Below are 27,789 nucleotides of genomic sequence, written 5' to 3'. Positions count from 1 at the left end.
TTGTAAATTGCTACCAAAATAAGTATTCTACAAAATACTGACTGGCATGCTGTTTGGATTCCTGTGTCAGACTAATGTTTTTCTGTCCATCAGGACGTTGGAGGTGCGTGTGGCAGTGTCATCAGATATCCCAACAATCCAGAGTTTGACTGAGAGTCTCAGCCAACGGGAGTCCATCAGTGAAGATCTGGATCTGTTCCTGCAGGCCCGAAAAGACCAGGTCTGCCACCAACCACACACTAGACTGTCTCAGTCCGTCGACGAGCCGTGTTTGTGATGTCTGAGCATTGTCTCTCATTCTCAGGATGGAACTGCTCTCTGGGAATTTGTGGCGCAGGTCGAGGGGCGAGTTATTGGTTTGATAATCATCAGAGATGAAGAGGTAAATATTTAATGACGTGTCATGATGTTTGCTGTTACTTACCATCAATCGTTTGCCACATGTTTTGTTCTCCCAGGACATCGAGTTCATCCGAGCCAACTTTGACATCGAGAGGTTCATGTACTTTAGCCATCAGCAGCGAGAGGAACACGGTCAACTGTGTCACTTTCTCCTCAACCCTGTTTTCCAGCATCACGCTACATATATCTTAAAGGAGGTGCTGCGCTTGGCACACAAGTCCTGCCTCTATTACCTCCTCCATCCACCCCATTACAGCCATAAGGTGGGCAAAAGATTTTTCTCCTGTAAAAAAATACCACAGTAATCTCACGTGTGTCCTCTAGAGCAGAGGTTTCCCAAATGGGAGTTTGTGTGTTGATGAAAAGCTACTAAATAATAAAATTGTATAAAAAATTTGACTTAATAATTTCCAGCATCACCAGTATTCCGCCCCAAAATAAAAGTTTGAGGGTTTGAATGTTATAGTATATTATTGTTGTAACTTGTAGAGTCAGATAAAATTGTTATTATAATTATCAAATATTAATTTTTTTTCTCAGGACAATTGTAATTTGCAGCAATAATACATTTATGTCTAATAATAATAATAAACCTTATATAAAAACAGTGCTATTTTAAAATAAAATAAAATAAAACACTTATTGTTTATCTGTTTACTTGCATGTCATGTGACCATTAACCAAAATCAGAGAACCACAAATGCCTTATTTTATTACTAAAATAATAACTTAAAATCTCAGGGCGTACTTCAAGTAAATATTTAATGTCTAAGGGATTCGTCTGACAAACAACTTTTGGGACCCTTGCTTTAGAACCTTTTCATTCCACGTTATCTGCTCAAACATTTCTTAATTTGTCCTTCTTTGCTCTCAGAATGTCAGTTATCACTCTCTGACAACAGTGCTGAATTACATGGTGCCGGTGAGCCCGAGACGACAGATAATCTACCCGCTGGAAGAGCTGGGTATCAACGCGCCGTCCCAGCAGATCACCAAACAACAGGTCAGACCGAAACCAGATTCTTGAAATATGAACATAATTGTGCATTTAAAACAATTTGACAATTAAATACTGAAACAATGTAAACAATGGTAGCATCTAGTTCCATGCAACTCACCACCATAATGCTTGGCTGTTGAATTTGTATCTATATATGTAGCACAAACAGTGGCAGATTGAATAGACATGTTAGTCATCACATTTTTGTCTGTAAGACTGGTCGTAACTTTTTTAAGTCAGTTACATAAAACATAGATTGGTCTAAGATTGGTCTAATTTGTATCCGAAAAGTAAGACTGACTGGTCAGACTAGTTCTTAAAAAGGTCCTATTATGCCCCTTTACAAAGTCTTGATTTTGTTTTTGGGGTCTACTAGGTTTTCATGCTTGAATGTTCAAAAAACACATTATTTGTCCCATATTCTCCATTGTTGCAGCTCCTCTCTTCCCAGTCTGTCAGTAACGCTCTGTTTAGTAGAGTTGTGACGTTCGCGAACGAACCGATTCTTTTGAACGGCTCATAAACATGAACGATGGGAGCCGAGTCGCGGCTAGAGGGGAGCCGTTCTTTCTGTCGTTCTTTTTTTCCTATGCGTGTTTCACACAGATGCACACAAATTAGCTCCTCCGCGAGACAGAACAGTTATAGGGGGAGGGGCGCACCCAGCGCAGGGGTGCTACAGGTGTAACAGCATGATGATAGTTGTGCATGCATGGACTGTATGTAGACATTTCCATTTTATTTATTCTAATTTTATCTACAGTATATATTTAAAACTTTAAATATTTTTTGTTTTCTATCAAAATGTTCTTGTGTGATAACAATGTTCTTGTGTGGAAGTGTTCGTAGTTAAAGCTGTTTTGCACTGAAATTCATTGCAGCCGGCTTTGTTTTTGATGTTTATTTGTGAGTAGGTATTGTATGAATAACATAAGTCAACGTAGCTTTACACATACACACACTTTGTACTAAAGGTAAATCCAAAATATTGATGTCACTGTCTAAGCAGAGGGATGTTGTGCAACCCTATGGAATATAGTCCACACATGACAAATGAGGTAATAATCAATATTTCAGAATAATTCAAACTCAGATATTGGTGTGTGATATCTGAGTTTTAATTATTTGACTACAAATCTCACCTCATCATTCCTCCCAGTGATTATTTCCAGGATAAACTGAGATCCCCCCAAGCTGGCTTCTTAAAACTGACTAAATATTTAAAAAGAGCCAAAAGAGCCGTTCTTTCGAACGGCTCTTTGAAAGGAACGGATCGCCAAGATCCGGATCCCCTCAAAGAGCCATAAATCCCATCACTACTGTTTAGTTCCTGACTCTATGAAGCCCCTCCTTCAGAAAAGCACACTGTGCTCTGATTGGTCGGCTGGACCAATGTGTTGTGATTGGTCAAGCGCTTCAAGTGCATTTGGGAAATGTCCCGCCTCTCACTATAACCGTGAGTTTCAATACACTACCAACTAACTCAACCAGGCCCCGCCCCTTTATTCTGCATATGAATTATTTAAAGCTGAAGACTACAATGGAGGCGTTTCAGGAGTTCAGAAACAGTCACACTGATATAGAGAATAACTCCCGCTGGAGGGACTTTGTGCTTTGGAACTTTGCAGAACTTTTTCATTCTCAAACAGCAACATTAGACAAGAAAGATAGACATGGAAAAAAGCATAATAGGCCCTCTTTAAGACACAGTCTTAACATAGTGGCTGTGTTTATGCAACTGCCCCCAGTTTTGGACTAGTTACATGCTGAACTGTACTACTTAGGGCTAGGGGTTTGTTTAAATCCCTAACCCTCAATATTTCAAATAATAATAACAATGCACATTGAGTAGGAAATGATGTGCCACAAGAGGGTGCTGTGCCGTAAATGAATGTGCCATGATCACACTTGTAATTTGACACACTTGTAACTCTCCATCCCTAAACTGTCAAGGGACAGCATGACATCTTTGTTTCTCACACTTACGTTTATCAATAATTAATGTTGTAGCTGTCTGCATTATTCCACTCATTATGCGTTTTCTGTATCAGAATCGTTAGCCGCATATGAAGCAGACCACAGGGCCGTTGTTGCCTGAGGTTATTGAACATCTAGTTGTAAAGAAACAGATGGATGGATGGTGGCAGATGGCGGTGAATGTTTACGCTGGTTTCTAACAGGTAAAGCAGCAGCTTTCTTATCCAGCCATCATCAGAACAAGCAACATCTGCTGTAGACGTGCTTGTGTGTGTGTGTGTGTACTCCTGAGTGAGATTCCACACACCCCTAGCCAGAGGGGGGATTTCACTTCACACAATGTTTCTTCATCAATACAATCTAAATGAGCTAAATTAATCATGAGGCGTTATAAAAGCACATTCAGCCCACATTAATTCACAGTTTTCTTCAATAAAACACCTCAGTAGAGCATGAATAGAGCATTTGAGGTGCTGTCTATCCAGCTGGCGAAACACAAACACAAGTCTAAAAAAGCTTGTATAGGTGGGTTGCAAACCCTAAATAGACACCATTTTAAGGAATCATAGGTACGTTCACAACTTGTTTATGGAACGCTTTTCATCTGACGGCACTCAAATCACAGGGCGGACAAGAGGACATGCGTTTCATGCGTTACGTTTATTTATGTAACACAAGGAGAAAGACTTTTTCTCTGCTGACACAGATCACACATATACACATGCATATATCTCAGCATGAGATAGAGGGAGGGATAGCTTTCACAGGTAAAAGATGAACAACCCACTTATTACTTATTGGGAGGTCACACAACAATTATTAACTGAGCAAAAGGTATTTTCTTGTAGTCAGTCAGATGCTAAAGTTGCATCTTATTTATTCTTCACAAAGCCAATCGCTGCATGCACTGCTATGAAGTCTATCCAAGATGGTAGACAACATTAATGAAATGCTTATTATAAAAGCAATTTATTATTTAAAAATAGTTCGGGCTCCTGAAATATCAGCTTTGCCATCGCAAATAAATTACTTTTTAAAATATATTCAAATACAAAACAGTTATTTTAAATTGTTATTACCATTTGACTGTATTTTTGATCAAATATATGCAGCCTTATTGAGCATAAGAGACTTCTTTCAAAAACATTACAAATGCGACAATGATTTACATTTAATAACGACAAGATTTTGGAACTGAGCTGCTGTGTCATATGCAGTTTTTGTGTGTGTGTGTGTGTGTGTGTGTGTAGTGCATTAGCAAGAAACACAAGCTGTCACCCTTCAGTCCACTTTAGAAAGCTCCATTTGGTAGCGCAGCAACGCCAGTGTCCAGGCAGCCCTGCAGATAAGAGCGCAATGACTGCGTTAATCCTCCGTCTGGTTCAGATGAATTAATCAGAGTTAAAGCACCTGTTCGGTCTTCGTCAATAGAGTGTTGTGTTACGAAGGGCATTATGTCTGCATATAGAAGTCCCGCACGTCCACCAGTGTTTGATACGGACGCACCTGTGCTGGCCTTACCTGAGCAGAGAGGACAGGGTCAGCTCCGGTTTGACATCCTGTTACTGTCATATCATTATCAGGAGCAGATGAACACCATCTAAGAACAGTTTTGTAGTTTTGAAGAAATGAACAGAATCACAAAAATACGGGCCGTTTTCAAACACTTTCACAGTCTGTATTGATTACCACACGTCTTCTGTGCCATCTTCACAGCAGCTGTATATGGGTTAAAGATGTACAAGAGAGAAAGACACATCACAATTCAGTTTGTAAACTATTACAATGACATATTTTACTTGTTTGAATATGATGAATCATCAAATATCATCATTTAAATTTTGAATGCTGAGCATTCTATCGATATCGGTGGGTGATTTTCAAATGTTAGTCTTTAATCTCTTTTTTTTTTTAAATTATAAAAAAGAAAAGACCAAAATAGACAGAACAAAAATAGATAGCAAAATCAATATATGTATTCAAAAGTTTAGGTTAGTGAGAGATCTTAAAAAAAGAAATTAATACTTTAATTCAGCAAGAATACATTTAATTAATCAAAAGTAACAGTAAAGATTTTTACATTATGAGCAAAGATTTCAAATAAATGTTGTTCTTTTGAACTTTCTATTCAAAAATGTATCACGTTTCCACAAAATAAATTAAAAAAAAGAATTAAGCATCAAATCATCATATTAGAATGATTTCTGAAGGATCATGTGACACTGAAGACTGGAGTAATGATGCTGAAAATTCAGCTTTGATCACAGGAATAAATTACACTACAGATACAATTACACAGAAAACAGTTCTTTTAAATTGTAATAATATTTCACAATAAAAACATTTGATCAAATAAATGCATGCCTTGGTGAGCAGAAGAGACTTCTTTCAAAAACATTACAAAATCTGAACAACTCCAAATTTTTAAAGGTAGAGTACGGTATATATATACACACACACACACACACACTCACCGGCCACTTTATTAGGTACACCTTGCTAGTACCCGCTTTTGCCTTCAGAACCGCCTTAATTCTTCATGTCATTGATTCAACAAGGTGCTGTAAACATTCCTCAGAGATTTTGCTCCATATTGTCATGATCGCATCACACAGTTATCAGTAGATGGTGCACTGTGGTCATTAAGGATGGACATGGTCAGTAACAATACTTTTTAATAAATAAAAAATTTCTTTGTAAAATTCTTTATGACATTCAAAACTTCAGAAAATGACGCCTGTGTGATTTTCGTGCACATGATTCCTGTTGTGCGTTTTCTGATTTCTGCCTTCAAGTGGCCCAACATGTCCAGAATTTAAACCTCCTTGAGTCCCAGCCATTGATTACAGCAATTAATGAATGACTTTGAAGAGCCAATCATTGATGGCCATGTAATCAGCTACGTTTCCTTAAATTACAATGACAATTTGGGCCTCTCCCTTCCCAGAGTCCACCGCGTCTCTATTCTTTCATGTTAAATCAGATAAGGTGTACCACAGAACAAATCCCTCAAATTATTCATGCTCAAGGGCCAATTAGAGAAGCAGAGAGAGAATGATTAGGAGAACACGGCAGCTGTTCGCTTTCAATTGATTCAGAGACGGCCAAACATGTCCCTCTCTGTAAATCTGCTCGAAGAATTGACCATTTCAATGCTTCATATTAGGTGCAGAGCCTATTGAAGTGGTCTGCACTGTTTTTTATAGAGTGGGTTTCCATTCTTTCAATGGAACTCGGCACATTTCAATATTTTAGACGAGTTATAGTGTTCGCTAATGCAATGCTTTTTCCTGTTTGCTGGTATCTTTCTAGCTCAATAAGTGCTCAGTGAAACATACTGTCACTCTCGCGCTGATTAAACTATTGTCATGCAGGGAAACCCTTCCAAATGGACTAGTCTATGTGTAGGACATCAGCAGTGCTTTTAGGAAAACTGCAATTACCGTTAGCCGCTAAGTAAGATTAGCTGTTAGCTGTTAACTCACTGGTTAAAGGACAAACATACACCTGAAATCCAACACACGACCATTTCGCTGCATTGACAAGCAAAGGCTTATGAGATTATCCAGGGTTCAACAATAAGGCCCGGTTGAGCTGGTAGTTCAAATGACCACAAATATGATAAACCGCGTGTTAGGAAAACAAATGTGTAGTTTTCATTATATTTTTTGTCTCTTCTGCTCACCAAGGCTGCATTTATGTGAATTCAGTAAAAGCAGTAATATTGTGAATGTGAAATATTACAATTTAAAAGAATATATGTGAATATATTGTAAAATGTAATTTATTCCTGTGATCAAAGCTGAATTTCAGCATCATTACTCCAGTGTCACATGATCCTTCAGAAATCATTCTAATATCATGATTATCTGCTCAAGAAACATTTCTGATTATTATTATCCATGTTGAAAACAGTTGTGCTGCTTCATATTTTTGTGGAAACTGGGATACCGACATTTTTTTCTTTGATTCTTTGAATAGAAAGTTCAAAAGAACATATATTTTCAAACTTTACAGTCACGTTTGATCAATTTAATGCATCCTTGCTGAATAAAATTATTAATTAACATCTCATTTGCTGTAATTAAATTGAATTGCCCTTTATATATATATTAGTTATTGACCGCCCCACTCTCTAGGTGTCAATATCAGCATTAGCCACTGAAAAACCCGTTCCAGTTAACCACCGGTGAGCATTTATATGGGTTAGATGACACTAAAGATATTGTGTTCTCATTTGTTCCTCGCAGGCTCATTTTGCCCTGTACCACACAAACAGAAAACTCACCATGGAGCCGAAGGTCACCGTCAATGCCAGAATCGTGGTAGTGGGAGCATCTGACACTGGTTTAGCTTTTCTTGAAGCACTGACATTCAGGTAAGCATGCCGTTTTTGAAACGGTACTTCAATCAAATGGTCGACACAGGTAAAGAAGCCCTAAATAGCATTTCTGATTTCTTTTTGAAGACACAGCAAGACATTTCTGTCTGAAACAGGGTTTTTTTTCCAGGGGGGGGGGTGGGGGAACATCGTCTCAAGTGTAGTTATAATTAGTGAGAGTGACCCTCAGGGATTTGAGCGAAACAATGATTGCATGAAATCTGAGCTTAGGGCTTTATATAATAACACTCAGCCCAACACACGCCAATTAATACCTGTATTCTGGATCCTTCTGCCTCTGGACAGAGATCTCTTTGTGTTCTAAAGAAAGACAATGCATTGAATCTGAAAAACAGCCATTTATAGATTCTTCAAATAAAATATTGATTATCTTTATTAAAAGATGATTCCCAACCAAGTGTTGGTTCCGAGGGGAAAGACGGGAATTCTGGTTTAGATTGAGAGAAAACAGATATTTAAACAGTTATTTAAATGTCATTTTAGAAAAAAAAGAACTGTTTTCTATTTGAATATATTGTAAAATGTAATTTATTCCTGTGATCAAAGCTGCATTTTCAGCATCATTACTCCAGTGTCACATGATCTTTCAGAATCATTCTAATATGCTGATCTGATGCTCAAGAAGCATTTATTATCAAGGTTGAAAACAGTTGTGCTGCTTTATATTTTTGTGGAAACTGTGATGCATTTTTTCAGGATTTAGTCAAGTCAAGTCACCTTTTCAAAGCAGCTTTACAGTGATAATAGGAAATTAAAGTAACAGAGACCGTCTTGGCTCTACAGCAGCTCCAGGATAAAGTTATTGTCCAGCTAAAGTTAGTTTTGATTGATTCACTTCCGTCGCAACGATCATTAGTTATTAACTTATGGGCCGCTAACAAGACACCCTTAAGTTCTCTCTACGCAAACTTTAAAAACACGAACCTGTGAGAACGCTGATGGCGCACACATGCGTATCACGTGTTTAGTCTATAGGTATGCACGTTTGAATATATATGCAGGCGTGTAGTCCTTCTTTACAAACCAACCCTCAACAAACTACTTGTCTGGCCTTAAAATTTATAATACAGAATTTTTATCGCTTCCGCATAGCCACGTGAACCGGAATTATCCCGACAACGTTTTATCTGTACAGAAGTAAAGGGAAGGGAAGGAGGCTGTCACAGGGGAGAGACTAGTTGACACTTCAGGACTGCGTTGTGGTCATGTCCAGGCGCAGGTCCTTCATCAGATCTGGATACAGCCTTTATGGATTTAATAGGAAGTTCAAAAGTACATCATTTATTTAAAATGATAAATATTTTGTATCATTATAAATGTCTTTATTGTCACTTTTGATCAATTTCATGCATCCTTGCAGAATAAAAGTATTAATTTCTTTGAGAAAAAAATCGTACTATTAGTGTACACAAGACACACGTTTAACTTTTGAGAATGTCATTTTATCGAGAGGATTTCAGGAGATGTCAGGTGTTCGAATGCAGCTTCTCGCAGAGCGCTTGACCAAACAAAGCTGTGATTTAAGGCTGTTCTTGTTTCCTGAAGCTGATAACTGCCTGGCAACCAGGGGTCGCTCTGCGGTTGTGTGTGTGTGTGTGTGTGTTAACTCCTGCTGCTTTGGCAGGCACTGTGGGCACGCAGCTGTCTAGAGCTGGCAGTGTGCGGAGGTCACGCGCTGGCCCTTTAATTAGCCCTGCCACTGTTCTCTAGGCTGCAATTGGTGTTTGCTGTCGCTAATGACTTGACTAATGAGGCAGTTAGTGTCCACTAAACTTATGGCCGGTCAGCCCCTGTAGAGGCCGCCTGACTAATGGAGAATGTGGAGGCCATGGCCGACAGCGCTTATCTGTCAAGCCAAAACCGTAGGCCCCCCTCACGCTCGCTCACTTGTCCTTTATCACCCCTGAGGATGGGGTGAAACGCGGGACCATAGAGGACCGATAAAGATGCTTGGCCCCTGCTTGGCCCCTAAACTTAGCAGTCAGACACTGGCCACAATAGAGGCCTGTCAGCTGCTGATAAGACCAGAACGCTGTGAGCTGGTGGTCAAGAACAGCCTGTGGAGAGAAAACACACACACAAGATTAACATTTCACATTGACACACATTCTGTATTTCTTTTTTTCTAATATAAAAGATGGACAAATTCTGTTCTTCAAGTAATTTGATCATTTATTACTGAGAGAATATTAATTAAAATAGTCAAAAAGTTAGTAAATAATCACATTTTCTTAATTTTTCACAAACAGTAGTGTGTACTGCATTTTTCAAGCTAAAAACAAACAAAACAAAAACACTTATTTGTATGAAAAATTGCATGATCAAACAAATGTTTCTTTAAATTGTGTTTATCAATAACTACAACATTTGATCCCAAACTAGCTAACTTCTACTGAATACATCATTTAGGCTAAATGTGCAATTTTCAGTTTATTTGTGTTAGTAATATTTTCATATATTTGTATAAATGTTTAAAAAAAAAAAATTTAATTTAATTATTAACATTAAATGCTTAACATTACTTTAAGGTTATTTTAGCAATAAACATTAATTTAACATCAATGTACTGTAGTTTTATTTATTATTAAGTGTATTTAGACATGTCCCAAATTAAAAATTTTAATGTATACATGGTTCTCAAACTTTATTTTAATGTTATTGATTATGTGTTACTGATTATGTATTGAAATATTTTAAATGTTATACATATTTAGATACATATTTTAAAATGTTAATGTTATTTTAGCAATAAACATTAATTAAACAATTTAATAAAACACAAATCAATTTATTCTTAATTGTTTTATTTCTTTTATTATTTTTAGGCATGTCCCAAATTGTATTAACTATTTTATTTCAACCCCATAGAAAATAAATAGAAAATAAAATGCATAACAGAATGAATCCCTTTGTTGAAAATAAATAAATTGACTTCATTTAAGTTTTAAACCCTATTTTGTGCACTGCTCGAGGTGCTGTTATAAAATGGCCATTTCTCTGAAACATTTGCATGTAAATGTTTGTGCAAAAAAAATCAAACATGCAGGAAGGAGTTAAGTGAATGAAAGACAGATATCTGAAGATGACAGTAGCAGCTCTGTCTGTCTGCATGGCTTAGAGCGCTAGAACGCAGACCTGCGGGTGTGTGTCCAGCGTCTCCCGTCTGATCAATCGTGACAGTCCGCAGGCCTCACACACTCCTCTTTCTACACACGCTAGCCTGATTTCCTCTCCCGCCACTGATAGAGATCATGTCTTTCTTGCACATACAAAACAGGTCATTTACATGACAAGAGACCTTTTTACACTCCTGAGGGGACGGGAGGAGGGTGACGGGGGGAGACCTCTACACACAGGAAACAAAACAAGAGGGGGAAAAAAGACAAAACAAAAGGAAAGGCTTTTACTGTGATGGTTGGAGAAGAAAGCGCTTTAATGCAGGCCAGCGCTGCGCTGGAAATTAAGGGATTTCAGCATCTGTCCGTCGAGTGTTTGCAGAATAACCTCACACACCCCGCATGCTTTTGTTCAGACGTCGTCACTGTCCTCTCTTCATTCAATGGTATTCATTTCTGGACAGAAAAAAAGAACAAAAAACTGGACAAAAATAGCCTCATTATCCAAAATGGACAAGATCTGTTCTACACAGGGTCTGTTCTTCAAAAGAGCACAAATCAAATATAGCCGGACACGTTTTCTATACCTGAAAGAGTATGAGCATCAGTGTTACTCGTTTATATAATGTCAAAATGCAGAAAGTTGATAAAAAGATGTTTGATTCTCACTTGTCTACTGTAACACATTTCTCTCTCGTGCTTGTATTTGACCAGTCCTCATCTTCGATTCAACAATCTCACTCTCATCTCCACTCACGGTCTTCCAGATCGCTGCTCTGATGATAACACGAGATTTCTGGCTACAAGGTGAGCGATGCATTACAAACGAGAGGCATTTAGACTCCGAGCGGCATATTTCCACTCCACTAGAGAGGGGGAAAATGCGTTATTTCCCTTCTATCATACAGATGTGAAGTGCTAAAGCATTAAAGCTGTTCTGGCCCCTCATTGAAGTCCAAACTTGAAACATTGACTTATATTTTAATATTGCAATCCAGAAAGTCAATTAAATATAATAAATATTCTTAATAATTTCTTAGGAGACCAGTTTAGATGGCAGAATTGCATAGCTCTAAAAAAAGAAAATTGCAAAAATGTATACAACTTGTTGACTGATCAAAATGCAGAAAGTTTGAAAATGATTTATAGTTTTGGACTGCTTTCATGACACTTTTATACAGTGTAAAACATTTTTCCCTAAAACAAGAAAAGAAAAAAATCAGTCTTAAGTACTATAAACTTAATTTTGGAAAAAAAAACCCAGAAAACAACACTTAAGACTAAGTCATTTGACTTCTTAAGTGTATCTCGACTAAAGAATGTTTAGATATTTATACTATTTTCTTTTTGGCAGAACATCTTGTGTTTTTCTTCAAAGAGGAACAAATAATACTTGGCTGGAACAAATAAATCAAGATAAAATTGGGTGAAGTGTTACTTTAAAAATGCTTTGGTCTCTCAGGAGATTCTGACCAAGAGCTCTTACCTTAAATTTTACATTAGTGCGGTTTCACTTCCTGGTGCTCGTGATGAAAAGCAGGAACTGAGCTGTTTATCATCACTTCTGTTAGTGGTTCTGCATGACTGGCACATCTAATCCAATCCACCGATCCAAACAACTGATAAGACACACTGTATCAGAGCTCTGGAGGAAGAGCTTAGACATGAAACCTTGATTCTCAGCATCTCAATTATAGCGTGAAACAGTGAATGAGTCAGTTAACCTTGAGCATTGAGAATCTAAAGCGCTTTCACCGAAAGATTTCCTGATGTCCTTCTGGCCGCTCTTGAAGACTGCTCTTTTCACGGATGCTGGATCTGTTCCTCTACAGTCACTGCTACAGCGATCAGGATCAAGCCCAGCTGTCTTTGCGCTCCTGGATCAGTGTGGTGACGGGTAAGATGAAGGCCATCGACCGCGAGGACAAACACGTGGAGCTGATGGCAAATGGTAGAGTGAACTATGACTATCTGATCCTCTGCACCGGCCTGCAGTATCAGGTCAGAGACACAACATTAACAATTCAAATGAACCAAGATGTTGCTATGAATTATGAAATGTGTATTATGTGCCAGCTTAGCTCAGTGTTTGCAAATTAATGCAATGCTAATTTGTTATCCATGCCGAGCACAATAATTAGTACATGAGAAATCAGCTCGTGTGGATGCTGCTGAAGTTGAGTCTGACAATACATTTGCAGAGAGAAGCTGGAAATATATAATCAATTAATTTTATTAAATTAATTGAAATAAATTTGAAATACTTTAAATATAGGTAAATCATTTAAATACAATATTTATTTATTTATTATTTATGTTTATATCTCTCTGACAGCGAGTTGACACACATACCCTCATTTGGCTTGAATTTCAGCGTGGGATTGCGCATAATTTTACTCATTCCCGCAGACTTTGTGCTCACACCCAAAGTGCGTGAACATAAAGCCGCCTCTCAGTACTAAATTGAGTTCTTTTTCACTGCTTACTACGATTCATCAGTCAAACACACAAAATAATGTCAAAATGCCGATCTTGGCGAGTATTCACGCAAACGCAGTCATTGTTTCAAGTGAACATAAACAGTTGAGATTGAGAAAGAAAACGCATATGTAACAGTATAATGGATCCGTGCGCCTGGTCTTAAAGTGACAGCAGCCTAATATACCCGATGCCATATTATATTAAAAATATCTAAATGGCAGTTTTTCCCCATGGTATCAATGTCAAAATTGTGGCCAGAGCAAATTCTGACCGGCTAGTAACTTTAGAAAACCACTAGCCACAGTGGCTGGTGAGCAAAAAAGTTAATGTCAAGCCCTGTATAGATGTATATATATACACTCACCTAAAGGATTAATAGGAACACCATACTAATACTGTGTTTGACCCCCTTTCGCCTTCAGAACTGCCTTAATTCTACGTGGCATTGATTCAACAAGGTGCTGAAAGCGTTCTTTAGAAATGTTGGCCCATATTGATAGGATAGCATCTTGCAGTTGATGGAGATTTGTGGGATGCACATCCAGGGCACGAAGCTCCCGTTCCACCACATCCCAAAGATGCTCTATTGGGTTGAGATCTGGTGACTGTGGGGGCCATTTTAGTACAGTGAACTCATTGTCATGTTCAAGAAACCAATTTGAAATGATTCGAGCTTTGTGACATGGTGCATTATCCTGCTGGAAGTAGCCATCAGAGGATGGGTACATGGTGGTCATAAAGGGATGGACATGGTCAGAAACAATGCTCAGGTAGGCCATGGCATTTAAACGATGCCCAATTGGCACTAAGGGGCCTAAAGTGTGCCAAGAAAACATCCCCCACACCATTACACCACCACCACCAGCCTGCACAGTGGTAACAAGGCATGATGGATCCATGTTCTCATTCTGTTTATGCCAAATTCTGACTCTACCATCTGAATGTCTCAACAGAAATCGAGACTCATCAGACCAGGCAACATTTTTCCAGTCTTCAACTGTCCAATTTTGGTGAGCTCGTGCAAATTGTAGCCTCTTTTTCCTATTTGTAGTGGAGATGAGTGGTACCCGGTGGGGTCTTCTGCTGTTGTAGCCCATCTGCCTCAAGGTTGTGCGTGTTGTGGCTTCACAAATGCTTTGCTGCATACCTCGGTTGTAATGAGTGGTTATTTCAGTCAAAGTTGTTCTTCTATCAGCTTGAATCAGTCGGCCCATTCTCCTCTGACCTCTAGCATCAACAAGGTAGAGCCCTGCATTTCAGCCCGAGCCCGACGGGCCCCGACTTTTTTACGCCCCTAGGGCCGGGCTTCGGGCCAATTTTCACGTCATAGTTCACATGCGGGCCGGGCCTCGGGCCTTTTTTGAGTTATCCTTCTTTTTATATTTTTGGACATTAATAAAAAAAAATATGAGAAATTGACGTCGATGATAGAAAAACAAACATAGAAAGACATTTAATAACCTCATAACTTTAATAATCTTATAATTATTTACACTGACATATGATTGACATGACAGTCGCACGCAGGCACGCGCAGTCGCGCACACACAAGTGGTTTCCAGTCAGCGCAACCAACGATTCACCTCATGTGCAAATAATGGAGAATATTAAGAGAAAAATCGCGAGTGATAGAAGAGAGGACTGGGTTAAAATCTTCCACTGTGGATGCTATTCTTTTTCTCCACGATGCTCTGTAAGAGACTATTCTAACTTTTCGTTTGATTGGACTTTATTTTCGTTTAACTGTTGGAAACTTCTGATGTTTTTCGTTTTTCGTTCGATTGGACTTTATTTTCGTTTAACTGTTGGAAACTACTGTAAAAAAGAATGGCCCTGTTCTGTGGTGCATTTTTGAGGTAAGATAACCTGCAAGTTTGTTTTTTATTTATTTTATTTAATTTGTTTAGATTGACTATTGCTCATTTCGTTTGCGAGCGCTGTTGCGAGCAGCCTGAGCCTGCCTCAGTATTTCAAAAAAAAATTACTCACTGTGGTTTAATAAATAAACATTAAACTAACTGTCTGTGTGATATGCTTGAAGTGTTTTACATCTATGGATTTTATTGTAGCTAAGTAAAGTATTAGCGTTGATTTGAGAGGCTAAATTGATCAAACATGTTTTACTCGCTGTTGGCTCGGCTGCTTGGTCGTCATTTTTTTTTTTAAATGCTCCCAACATTTGTCTAAATTAGCTTAATAAAGAAATGAAAAGAAAAGAAACATAACTAACAAAACGAACATATTTTAATGGCAGTCTGCCGCTGTGAAGAAAAAAAAAAAAAAAAAAAAAAAACGGGCTCGGGTCGGACTCGGGCTGATAATTCTGATGAGCTGTCGGACACGGGTCGGGCTAGGGCCTGAGCGTCTCGGGCCAGGGCCGGGCTCGGGCCTAGATTTGAGGCCCGTGCAGGGCTCTACAACAAGGCATTTTCGCCCACAGGACTGCCGCATACTGGATGTTTTTCCCTTTTCACACCATTCTTTGTAAACCCTAGAAATGGTTGTGCGTGAAAATCCCAGTAACTGAGCAGATTGTGAAATACTCAGACCGGCCCGTCTGGCACCAACAACCATGCCACGCTCAAAATTGCTTAAATCACCTTTCTTTCCCATTCTGACATTCAGTTTGGAGTTCAGGAGATTGTCTTGACCAGGACCACACCCCTAAATGCATTGAAGCAACTGCCATGTGATTGGTTGATTAGATAATTGCATTAATGAGAAATTGAACAGGTGTTCCTAATAATCCTTTAGATGAGTGTATATATATATATATATGAGATAGAGAGATTTGGTTACACTTTATTTTAAGGTGTCATTGTTATGGTGTAATTATACATGTAAGTACTGAGTAATACTAATTAACTACATGTATTTACTATAGGGTTTGGGTAGGATTAGGATTCGGTTGAGGGTTAGTTGCATGTAATTATGCATTATTTACTGTTATTACAATAGTAAGTACATGTAACATATGTAACAAGGACACTGTAAAATAAAGTGTTACCAGAGATTGTTTTTATTTTCTTTATTTTTTCTAATGACCCTTCAGATGCCCAGTCTCACCAGTATCGACATCATTGACCAGACCCCCAGCAGTCTGAACCTACATCATCCCAGGCACAGATCCACGTGGCCCGTTCCGTCTAACCTCTTCACCCTCAACGACCAGCACGACTGCTCAAACCTCCACCAGTGGCTCATGGACAACTTCGTGGAACTGACAGGTGCATTTATTGCTAATTTAAATAGAGCCAAGTCTAGATCAGTGTGACATGGCAGACCTCTCTCATGCATAATCTCATTCACCAAGCCACTGTTATTCTAAAGCTGCATCCAACTGTCAGAGCATAACAAGTAGCTAATTAGCGTGAGTCAAATCTAATCTCCTTCCATCCATTTACAGGGGAATATTAATATTAGCAGAGTGAGCTAAGAATTAATCTCCACAGGCCGAGATGAGCCACTGCTATCTGTCTGATTAAGCCTATTATATTTACTAATTACAGCATCCTTTAATAATCCGGGAAGTAGCGCAATTATCAGTGAATGCTAATTATACCGTCTGCATATGAAAGATATCAATTTAGTAGCATGAGAATTTGTATTTGGGTCAACCAGAGAGGCATCGCTGGGCCTGGCTCCGAATAAGTTGTCAACAGAAATGAGCTGATAATAGTTTTGGCAGGAATCCTGTTGTGGTTGAAAACATCCCTGTGCTCTGAGGTTGAGTGCTGTGCGATGTGGCTGTGGTTCAGCACCATGGACAGGGCATTGAGCGCTGCATTCATTCACCACACAGATGATATGTAAATGACCACCATTACAACATCCTATTTAACATATACTGGCATCAATATATATGACATTGCTACAGGACTGCATGTGTGAGAGATGTGTAGAAGACAACGCCACATTTAAAAAGCAGACAGTTCTGGCTCTCAAATGTGATTGGATTTGCCACGTTCAAAGCCACACACACACACACACCCCATGACTGTTTTGATGCACATTCAATATTATTTTGTTTACATTAATGTTTTATTCTGATAATGGTAACAGCAATATGATGCTTTAGTTTTAACACAGCCAAACTAATACTCGTGTATAAAATGATTTTACTAACCGACCATCTGTCATTATACAGGATCATGCATGTGCGCTCTGTGTCATTCTGTTATGTGAGCTCAAACTGATTAGTTTTATACTTGAGGACTCTAATATTAACATCAAAGGCCGTCCTTCACAAAAGATCTCAATTAAATCAATCCAGCACTAAGAGGGTTTCTGACACTGTTTAGATGCAGCAGTGAAAGGACATCACTTCCTTCATCTTCTCTTCCTTCTTTCTTTCCTATCCTCAAACCTAATGGGACCTTCTCCAGGTTGCTAAGTGACCCTTCTCTGTTTCATAGCCACTGATATTATCTCTCCAAACGGCCGTAATAAATTGCTTCCCCTTCCCCCTTGTGGAGGGTAAATGGCCTTAAGTTTATTTTACTGTTAAGTAAACCATCTTTCTATTGGAGGGAATGTAACCTGATGAATTATCTTTGGTGTAGATGTGGAGGAAGTCTAGTGGCTTTTTACAATTATGTTGTCAAATCAGGCCACTTTATTAAATGTGAAGTGTGTAAATGAAGCACCACCAAACGGACATGCGTGTGTCTGTCCGCAGGCAATGCTGTGGTATATGGAAACACCATAGACGTGTTCACCTGTGTGGAGACGCTCATGCGCCTCGGTGTCAGCGGCCGCCGGATTCACGTAGTCCATCCTCCCAAAGACGGCACATCTTCCTGTTTCCATGATGGCTCAGTGGATCACGCGGTGAAACAGGCTCTGGAAAAGGAGGAAGTCCAAGTTCATCATGACTGCCTGTTGAAGAAACTCAACGATGGACAACACACAGATCCTGTGACATCGGTGTCCTTCAGCACTGATGGTCCGACCCTACGGCTGGAGTGTGCGGTTAGGAACAGAAAACATTCTTAAACATCAGTTCACATGTATAAAGGAGTCGTATTACACATGCATATAATGTTAGTAAAGGATTTGGTGCCAAAAAACACAGTACCATTCAAAAGTTTGGGGGTTAGTAAGATTTTCCTTTAAAAATGTAATTTATTCCTGTGATAAGTTGTATTTTAAGCATCATTACTCCAGTCTTCAGTGTCACATGATCCTTCAGAAATCATTCTATTAAGCTGATTTGCTGCTCAAGAAACAATACTGATTATTATTGATGTTGCTGCTTCATATTTCCATGGAAACCGGGATGAATAAAAAGTTATTAAAAACAGCATTTATTTGAAATAGAAATCTGTAACATTATAAATGATTTTACTGTCACGTTTGATCAATTTAATGTAAAAATAAAAAGGATAAAAAATCTTACTGACCCCAAACATGTACATATTTTACTTTTAAGACTAAATTGATTTTTATTCAACATTTCCTTTATCTTCCTGCTGTGCCTTTAAAATATTCTTTCACCCAAAAATGGACATTTTGATTTGAACAGAATGATTTCATAGACCCTCAAAGTATTTTAAACGATCAAGGACATTTGCGCTCTTCATGATACGAGCCGTTGACATGCGTCCATCAAATCTTTGTGTAATGGTTGTGGGATGTTTAGTCCATCATGATGTGGAAAACACTTTAAATGCTGCATGTTTGTCACTTGCATTCAATTTTTTACAGGTGTTCTTCAGCTTCTCTTGTAAAACTGTCGACCGCGACGCCTTCAAGGCCGTCAATGATGCCTGTTTAGTGTTCGATGGCCGTTTGGTGGTAGATACCACCTTTCATACAAACGACCCCTCCATATACGCCGCTGGCCCTTTGACCAAATACTCCCGCCGTTACCATGCTGACCAATGGAGCGATTCCTGCTTTAATTCCAAGGAGGTGGGGCAGAGTTTGGCATCTGTTCTCCTGCCCTTATGTGACCCGACCCTGGAGCGTCCCGCCGACCCACCGTCTGATGAGGAACAGCTCATTCCTCTCTACACTCAAGCCAAGATCCAAGGTCACTATTCTCCTTCTGAATTTCTGAATCACAAGCCCTGTACATTCAAGCAGGGGTTTAAGACGTTTAGCATGTGTTGTGTCACCCAGTTCCCCCCCCCACCCCATTTCATCTAATTCTGACCGACACCACACTATTGACAGTTAATTTGCATAATCTAATCACAGGCTAAGTGATTAAAGCATAATGGACCATCTGTTACACAGAAACACAGTGTCTGATATGAGATAAACTGCTTTATAATCATATTTGTGGTGTTCGGTGGGGAAATGCTATTAATTCTGTGTTTGTAAAAACAAGAGTTATTAGGAATAACTTGTAAAAAATACTCTGAATTCACAGGGGGAAGATTACCAGGCGGCTACAATTATCTCCATGTCGCAAAACCGACATCCAAAGGCCATGAAACTCCATCAGCTCAGAAAGTACGTTTAAATTCTGCAGGTCAAAATCAAATATTAGTTTGCATCATATCAGAGAACAATCTTAGTAGATTACCAGGGTGTGTTCACACTTTTGGTCCAGACCAAAAAAGAAAATGATACATTTAGTCCTGGTTTACTAAGCATTCACAATGTCTTTTTTAACACCGAATCCCAAAGATCTAAAAATTCAAATTAAAAGACAATGCTGTGTGTGGGGCTAAATGCACGTACATATGATGGAGCTGAGAATTCATGAAGAGCTTATAAAATGTGTAAAGGAGTCAAAACAGCAGCAGGAATCCCTCCGTCACACACACAAATGAAGATCTGCTGCGAGGAGACGCGGTTCTGATGTCTGTACCGAACTGTGATGTACTGAACTATGACCCTTTTTAGGGTCGCATCTTGTGACATCGTGTCCCGTTTTTGGTTTCTTTACATGTCTTTGGTGTGTTGTGTTCATATTTCAGTCAAACCGCACCAGAGTTAGTTTGGAACCATCTTTACAGCGGTCTCGGTCCGCTTGTTTGGTGCACCAGGGTTTCGGATGGCAGCGTTTATACTTCTTCAAATGAACCGCACTAACAGATCAATCGCACCAGAGTCCGCTTTAATCGAACCAAACATGACAAGTGTGAACACACCCTAAGAGTTGCAAAAACATCCATCTTTATTATCTGTCCTGCAGGGTCGTGACATGGTGACGGGCCGCACTGAAACGGGGAACTACTTTCATCTGCATCTCAGCCAGGATGACGTGGTGGAGAGCATCACATGCCTCTCGAAGAATGCACTTCCTGTCTCCAACCTCCTGTGTCTCTACAGGAAACACCAGCTGCTGCTGAATCATCTCTGCTCACGCTACCACGAGGGTTTGGTCCATGACATGTACAGGTCCAGCCTTGTCACATAAATCTTGTTACAAAAATTCATTTTTCTGCTACAGTCTAAATCAGGGCTGATCTTAAATTACAATGTACAGCTTTCAAATCAAAGACTAATTTCAAATCTACAAATGAAGCGAAATTATACAATGAAAATTCTACACCACAACATTCTTAAAACCCTTAAAAATGCCCATTTAACATGATACTCACCTTATTCATGGTGGAAAAAATCTAACAATAAAGTCAAATTTCATCCTAAAAACAAAAGGGGACAATATTTTGTATAAAGTTGCATTACAAATTTGTAATAGATCTGGATGTTTTACTGATAAGTTAATTTATATTATTCTCAGTGCACATTATATACATATATATATATATATACACATGTATGTATATATGTATGTATGTGTCTGTGTGTGTGTATAGTTTCCCCCCTTTTTTTTGTGGAGATATTTGACCTACACATGTTCTTGTTAGATTCACCCTAGAACCAGTTTTGATTGTTCATTTCAATACCGAAACAGCAAATCTAACAACTAATTCCCTTGAATTAATGCACAGGATCATTTATGACACTCCAACCCGTAATCATATCTGTCCTCATCTGGTCACACTTTGTATGAAGATTCATTTCCAACAGTGTGACCTCTGCTCCAAAACTTTCCCACCACTGACCCTTCACCACCAGAGCCTTTGTCCTGCATTAGTAATCTGTTTATGTAGGTGTGCAATCCGCTTCACCACACCACCAGGAGACAATAGTTAAGCCACCCACCCATCAGTGCTGATCACACTTATTAAAATGGGATTCTTCACTGGTCTTTTGTCGTGACTGAATGTGGTCGGCGCTCAATGTCATTACGGAGAACGGCCGATCTTAAAGACGATCATGAACATAATTTATCAACCGTGCTGCTAAATGGAGGATGTTAGATGAACATTGTGAACATCCAGAGTTAAAGTGACAGTTCACCCAAAAATTTAAGTTCTGTAATTATTTACTCACCCTCATGCCGTTCCACACCTGTCGGCTGTTTTCCATGGAATGCAAAAGGCACAATTATCTTTATACAGATCTTTTCCAGACCATTTCAAACATGACATTACATGGTCTTTACTGTCACTTTAAATTTAATTCATCCTTGTTGAACATTTTGTTTAAATCCAAAAGTAACTTTTTTATTTCCTCTTTCCCCAGTTATTTTAAAGAGAACTGGTGCTTGGCTCTTTATCACGACCGCTTTGCTGACTTTGAACAGGAGGTGCGCCAAATCATGGACTCGGCCAAACTAGAGGTCGGTTTGCTTTACATCTATGTTATCTGTGTTTAAAGCATTTACCCTCTTTCCAAAACATCTGTTGAAGTCAGATAAACACGGTAATGCAATTACGTAACATGGTTGCACATGTACACGTCATGCACCGATCATTTTAATGCAATGTATTTTATGCATTTAGAATGCAACTAGATCAGATGTTAAAAATAAAACAAACTACAGAATAACAAATGTGTTTGTCCACGTCTGGCAAACCATCTTGCAAAAAATTGGGTCTTGAATGTGGAAATATTCTACAAAAAAATTTTAGAAGGAACACAAGATTTGCATATTTTAAAAACAAAACTTGTATTGTGTTTTGTCCTGATAGGGTGAGAGTGGTTCTGTGTCAATTCAAGAGGCTCTTCAGAAGATAGTGGACGATAAAGCAGAGTCCGATCAGCTGACGGGTCTCAGCGAGGGGTTTCAGAAAAGCGAGGCTTATTCTGCTCTGAGAAAGAGTGTTCTGGATTATCTGAGGTACAACAGATACCATCTGACTATGTACGCCCGGCCGGGACTGCTCTAATCAATATCCATTTTACATTTAGGGGCATTTATTCAGTACTTTATCTTTTGTTTCTTTATTTCTTTACATTTGCTGCACCATATGTTTGTGTGGGGGGGGGGGGAAGCACATTGTGGGGGGTTGGGGTCAAAGAAGTTGAGCAAATAAATAAAGCTTCTGGTTTTGTCAAATGCAAATATTTGGTGTGTACTGAGTGACAATTCATTAAAAATAACTGACTTTGCTGGTTTGAATACTCGGTGTATGTGCTATCCAGTATAGGGTTGTATATTAAGTGGAGATCTGAAGGCAGCAGAGATAAGAGCAGCAGAATGAGAGCGCAGCAGCAGCTGTATGATAATGAATGTGGGGCAGAAAATCACAGGCGCATGATCCAAAAGTCCACCGTCATATAGCTCATGTAATGCAACCAGATCTGATGTTTAAAAAAATAATAATACAATTAAACTATTTCAGATGCAACAAATGTGTTTTTCTAAAAGCTGGGTCTTGAATTCAGAAATAACAAAAAATGTAAAAAGGCAATAAAAAAACTACACAGGTTTCTCTAAAATGCACATCAAGTGAAATAGTAACATAAAATAAAAGGTTTGCACATCAGATATCAGGTGCAACAAATGTGCTCGTCTAAGTTAGGCAAGTAAACCATCTGGCCCCCAAAAAAGATCTTGTATGTGGAAATTTAAAAAAGGCAATATGTTCCTCTAAAACCCTCACAACGAGTTATGAAATCACATACAACAAATGTGCTAGTCTGGAGCTACAATAACGCCGGAGATTACGCGAAATTCCGCTATTACGAGACCGTTGCATTGGAATGACATCATCACATGCACGAGCACAATGATGATGCTGCTGATGATGATGGCACGGGTGAGTCTGAGACCGGAATGAGTCCGTTTGAACAGAAGGATGATGTGCGTCTGTCCCGGCAGCTCGCGCAAGCGTGTCTTTTGTGATGCAAACGAGAGGAGCCTCTTTTATGAATTATGTATGCGCGCAAAGAGTGATTAATACGTCCCGCATTCAACTGTCGCACATGTCCTAAGCCTGCAGGCGTCTGATTTATACATTTAATTAGTTTCGAGACAAATTACGCATGCACCTTGCAGCCCTTTCGCCGCACTAACTGATTTCAAGACATTTTTGTTACGCCGCGCTGCTTTGCAAACGCGAGCATGGGCCTATTAAAAATTGAACATTGCACGACTTCTTTGTTGCCATTTCCCCCTTTTTAATTTGAAATTCTGATGCTCTAAGAGTGAAGGAGCCCCTAAAGGATGCTGACAAAGGCAGGGCACGTGCGCATTGACGGGACGCATCAAAGCGTGAAAAGAGGAGGAACCAGCGTGTGCCTAAAGCATCCTAATATAATAAACCTCAGGTACATCTGCCCGAGCAATCTGCAGACCCTCCCATCTCCAAATCCATAGGGATTCCAGCTCCATCTGATTGGACGAGGCAGCGAGGGGCGAGAACAATGTCATCATTCCTGCTTAAAAAGACTGCTGCTATGCCTCCCTGATGGAAAGATCACCGCACGCGTCCAAATATAGTACCAGGTGTGCCTCTGATTTCAACCCGTCTGAAGTGCCTTTCAGCTGGCGAAGATGCCCAGAGGATTTTTAGTCAAAAGAAATAAGAAAGCGACACCTGTTTCCTACCGCGTCCGCTCGGATGAGGATGAGCAGGGCGCGTTTCCAGCCGCGCAGCAGGACGCGCTGTGCGCGCGCCGCCCGGTATCGCCGGTGCAGTTCGGGAACCCCGAGACAGTCTACCGATCCATGTACAGCCCGACCCGACCCGTGAGCAGAGAGCACGAGAGGGCATGTTTGGAAAGGCGCTTCAATCTCGGCTCGCCTATTTCAGCGGAGTCGTTCCCGGCGGCGCCCAACAGCTCCGATCTCGCGCCGTTCGCGCCCGTGGATCTTAAAATCGGCACCAGCAACAGCAACCGAACCGGCACCACAACAACCACGAAAAGACCCGCACCAGACGCAGAGCGCAAAGGCAAAGCCGCGTCCAAGAAAGCCAAAGCTATGCGGAAACTGCAGTTTGAGGACGAGATGACCACTTCTCCAGTGCTGGGCTTGAAGATTAAAGAAGGTCCACTGGAGCAGAAGCCCAGATCTCAGTGCGCAGGAGGAGACAAGCCGCTCGGAGAGTTCGTGTGTCAGCTGTGCAGAGAGGCGTACGCTGACCCCTTCTCTCTGGCCCAGCACAAGTGCTCCAGGATCGTCCGGATCGAGTACAGGTGCCCCGAATGCGACAAGCTCTTCAGCTGCCCGGCGAACCTGGCCTCGCACCGGCGCTGGCACAAACCCAAACCGGGGAACCCGGAAAGCAATAAGACGCCCGCGCCTGAAAAAGAGCACGAGACCTCCAGCGACAGGGACACTCCTAGTCCTGGACTTTCCGAGTCTGGATCGGAAGACGGTCTGTATGACTGCCCGCACTGTGGGAAGAAGTTCAAACGTCAAGCGTACCTGAAAAAGCACGTGACGGCGCTTCACGAAGCGTGCGATAAACCCCAAAGCCAAGCGCCTCTGAATCTCAGCGCGTCCGAGTGCCACCTGTGCCCGGTGTGCGGGGAAAACTTCCCGAGCAGACTGAGCCAGGAGAGGCACATCCGACTGCAGCACTCGGCGCAGGTGTACCCGTGCAAGTACTGTCCCGCCATGTTTTACAGCTCACCGGGACTTACGAGACACATCAACAAATGCCACCCGTCGGAGAACAGGCAGGTCATCCTGCTTCAGATGCCGGTGCGTCCAGCCTGCTGAAGCTGTGCCTTAAACCAGTGCTTCCCAGTCCCAGAACAGTGCACATTTAGGATCTGACACAACTGTTTGATTATGGGAGGAAGAAGACGTCCAAAACGGGTCTGGAAGCACTGCCTTAACCCACAGAATCCTCCTGGATGAGCACCTGGACGCGAATCCTGCTGGTTTCAAATCCACACTCTTAAAAACAAAGGTTCCGAAAGGAGGTTTTCGCAGCAACCACCATTTTTGGTTCCACAGAAGAAGAAGAAGAAGAAAAAGAAAAAAAGGAAGCAGTTTTTTTCCTAGCGTGAAGAACATTTTAAAGTTCTCCATGGAAGCATCGATGTCAATGCAGAGCCTTGATTTTGAACAGTGTAAGGTAGTTTATCTGGAGGAGGTACAACAGGTTAGACTGTTTGCTTATTTTTCTAGGATCTCCGCACAAGTGCTTTTAGCTTTTAGACCTAAGAATCCTAGAACATGCCTTGAATTCACAGGCTGTACATACGTTTCCATCGTTTCTAGCTTTAATAGAGCTTGTGAATCTGTGGACTTTGACTGTAGCTTTCAACACAACCTACTGACAAGGGTTTCTCCCTTTAGTGTAGCCAGAAATGCCTTGAGTTAGATCTCGACATGCTGTAAAACTGCCTTAATCATGTAAATGTTGGAGTGATTGCAGTTGCTGATATTCATTTTTATATTGTTATTATTATTATTGTGTGTGTAAATGTTTGTGATTATTTATCTTATCATTATTATTTATTTATTTCAAATGTTTTATTTAAATTATTTGCTCGCCTAATTCATTTGTGATTGATTTTTAAATTTGTCTCCACAGCCAAATGTTTCATTCATTGATCTAAAGATCGATCTTCGTCTGCTGAAAGTCTGAAATTCACCTTGCATTAGATACAATCGTTTATTAATTTATTTGTTACGTTTTTCATGTTCGGCGCTTGTGTGTTTCTGCAGTTGCTATTTGTCCAAAAATGCTTCAAATAATAATAATAATAATAACAAACAGTCCAAAAAGTCAAAATGGGATCCACTTTTGATGTGACATTCCAGTGCGTGTTGTCATGTGGAAACCCAGACACTGTGAACACAGAGAAATATCATCATCGTCTTATACAATGAAATGTGTCCAACTGGATTCTGTACCAAGATACATCTGCACTTAATAAAACACATCAACCTAAAACAGTCTGTGTGTCCGTGATTAATGACATCCTCGTCACAACTGATTATTAACCATCATCAGCATCATGAAAACAGTTGGAAAAAATAGATAGAATTCCAGTAGAATGTGAGACATCATATGGAGAACAAATGGAATATTTGTACTTTTTAACTGGCCAGTTAAAAGGTGATTAAAATGGTCAGATGTTTTACTTTTCCACTGGCACAGGGCAGGAAATAGTTATATTAAAGATGTCATTGATGCAATTCTTCATCTAAAACCATTTGAAACATTTTTCTAATTCCTATAGAATTCGTGACGTCGTACGGAGACTAAATGGAACTTTTGAAATGATACTTTAAAAAGCTAAAAGGTGAATAGAAATGGTGACTCAACGGTGAGCAGGTACAGTATTTCTATGTTAACTGTAAACTATCCAAAAAATACTAGCATATGTATTTTTATCCGAAAAAAATAAATTGAATAATTAAAATGATAAATAAACTATAAACTATATAATGCACTGTAGTGTAATGTTAATGTACTAATGAAAGTTAATATATACTGGGTTGGTTGGAAGAAGGGAAATTATGGTTGAAATTCTTTGAAAATACTGTAATGAAAACAGAAAATAGCCTTGCTTGGTGTCGGCATGCAGGGGACTTTCTGCAGATCTGAAGAGAGAGTTCACCATAGACACCAAATCCCACAATGCAGCACCTCAGACACACTGCTGTTATGCAGACGCCTCCCAAAGGTCATGAGTCTTCACACACACACACTCACGGCCACAAACCGCCTCACTTCACAGCTGAGAAATAGAGCCTTACAGATCTGACAGAAACTCATATCAAAATAACGTTATATGAGAGCCCGGGGCAAGTTGTCACATTTTGTATTCCAATGAATGACTTTCCCACTGTTACAGGGCAGGATATGGTGATTGATCACATGTCGAGTCTTATACTGGGGCAAGTCGTCACAACAGGAGCATGCTGTTAATTGACACGGATTGGAGAACAATTTGCTAGTTTGAAAAACGAAATGCTATCTAGAGCGTAAAACAAATCTATATGTGTTTAATTGTGCTGCCTGTTATTTAATAGCCTTTCAATCAAATTTAAACAGTAAAACAAAAATGTAAACAGTAAAACAATGAAGTGCAAAACGAAATTTTAATATATAAAATGTTTTGGTAGACCAAAATTTGTGATTCATAAACTGTATAAAATGTACACATATAACACACAAGTGACATCTCGGCCCTGC

The 27,789-nt window shown here is 39.7% G+C and overlaps 2 protein-coding genes across 3 annotated transcripts in view; both read left to right on the top strand.

Moving 5' to 3' along the window:
- cfap61 (cilia and flagella associated protein 61) overlaps positions 1-22,996 on the top strand; it is a 31,103-nt gene extending 8,107 nt beyond the window's left edge. Inside the window, exons 12-25 of one of the 2 annotated variants that reach the window (XM_079887981.1) lie at positions 94-220; positions 305-382; positions 459-665; positions 1,277-1,405; positions 7,630-7,757; positions 11,612-11,704; positions 12,730-12,898; positions 16,431-16,605; positions 18,057-18,349; positions 19,085-19,412; positions 19,755-19,837; positions 20,526-20,731; positions 21,926-22,022; positions 22,375-22,996. In XM_079887981.1, the coding sequence (XP_079744107.1) occupies positions 94-220; positions 305-382; positions 459-665; positions 1,277-1,405; positions 7,630-7,757; positions 11,612-11,704; positions 12,730-12,898; positions 16,431-16,605; positions 18,057-18,349; positions 19,085-19,412; positions 19,755-19,837; positions 20,526-20,731; positions 21,926-22,022; positions 22,375-22,572 (2,311 nt within the window). In that variant the 3' untranslated portion in view covers positions 22,573-22,996. The remainder of the gene's footprint in view (positions 1-93; positions 221-304; positions 383-458; positions 666-1,276; positions 1,406-7,629; positions 7,758-11,611; positions 11,705-12,729; positions 12,899-16,430; positions 16,606-18,056; positions 18,350-19,084; positions 19,413-19,754; positions 19,838-20,525; positions 20,732-21,925; positions 22,023-22,374) is intronic. The other variant, XM_079887980.1, reaches the window with a different exon arrangement.
- A 248-nt stretch (positions 22,997-23,244) lies between these two features.
- insm1a (insulinoma-associated 1a) lies at positions 23,245-26,531 on the top strand. Its single transcript, XM_079889171.1, has one exon. It carries the CDS (start codon positions 24,183-24,185, stop codon positions 25,353-25,355), a length of 1,173 nt encoding a protein of 390 aa, XP_079745297.1. The 5' UTR covers positions 23,245-24,182; the 3' UTR covers positions 25,356-26,531.
- The last annotated feature ends 1,258 nt before the right edge of the window (positions 26,532-27,789 follow it).

Source organism: Squalius cephalus (genome assembly GCF_949319135.1).
Source record: "Squalius cephalus genome assembly, chromosome: 12".
Lineage (NCBI taxonomy): Eukaryota > Metazoa > Chordata > Actinopteri > Cypriniformes > Leuciscidae > Squalius > Squalius cephalus.
This window is presented reverse-complemented; position numbering and strand designations above follow the sequence as displayed.

Bases quoted from the DNA above. Each gene is read 5' to 3' on its own strand.
- insm1a (XM_079889171.1), top strand. From the start codon at position 24,183: ATGCCCAGAGGATTTTTAGTCAAAAGAAATAAGAAAGCGACACCTGTT.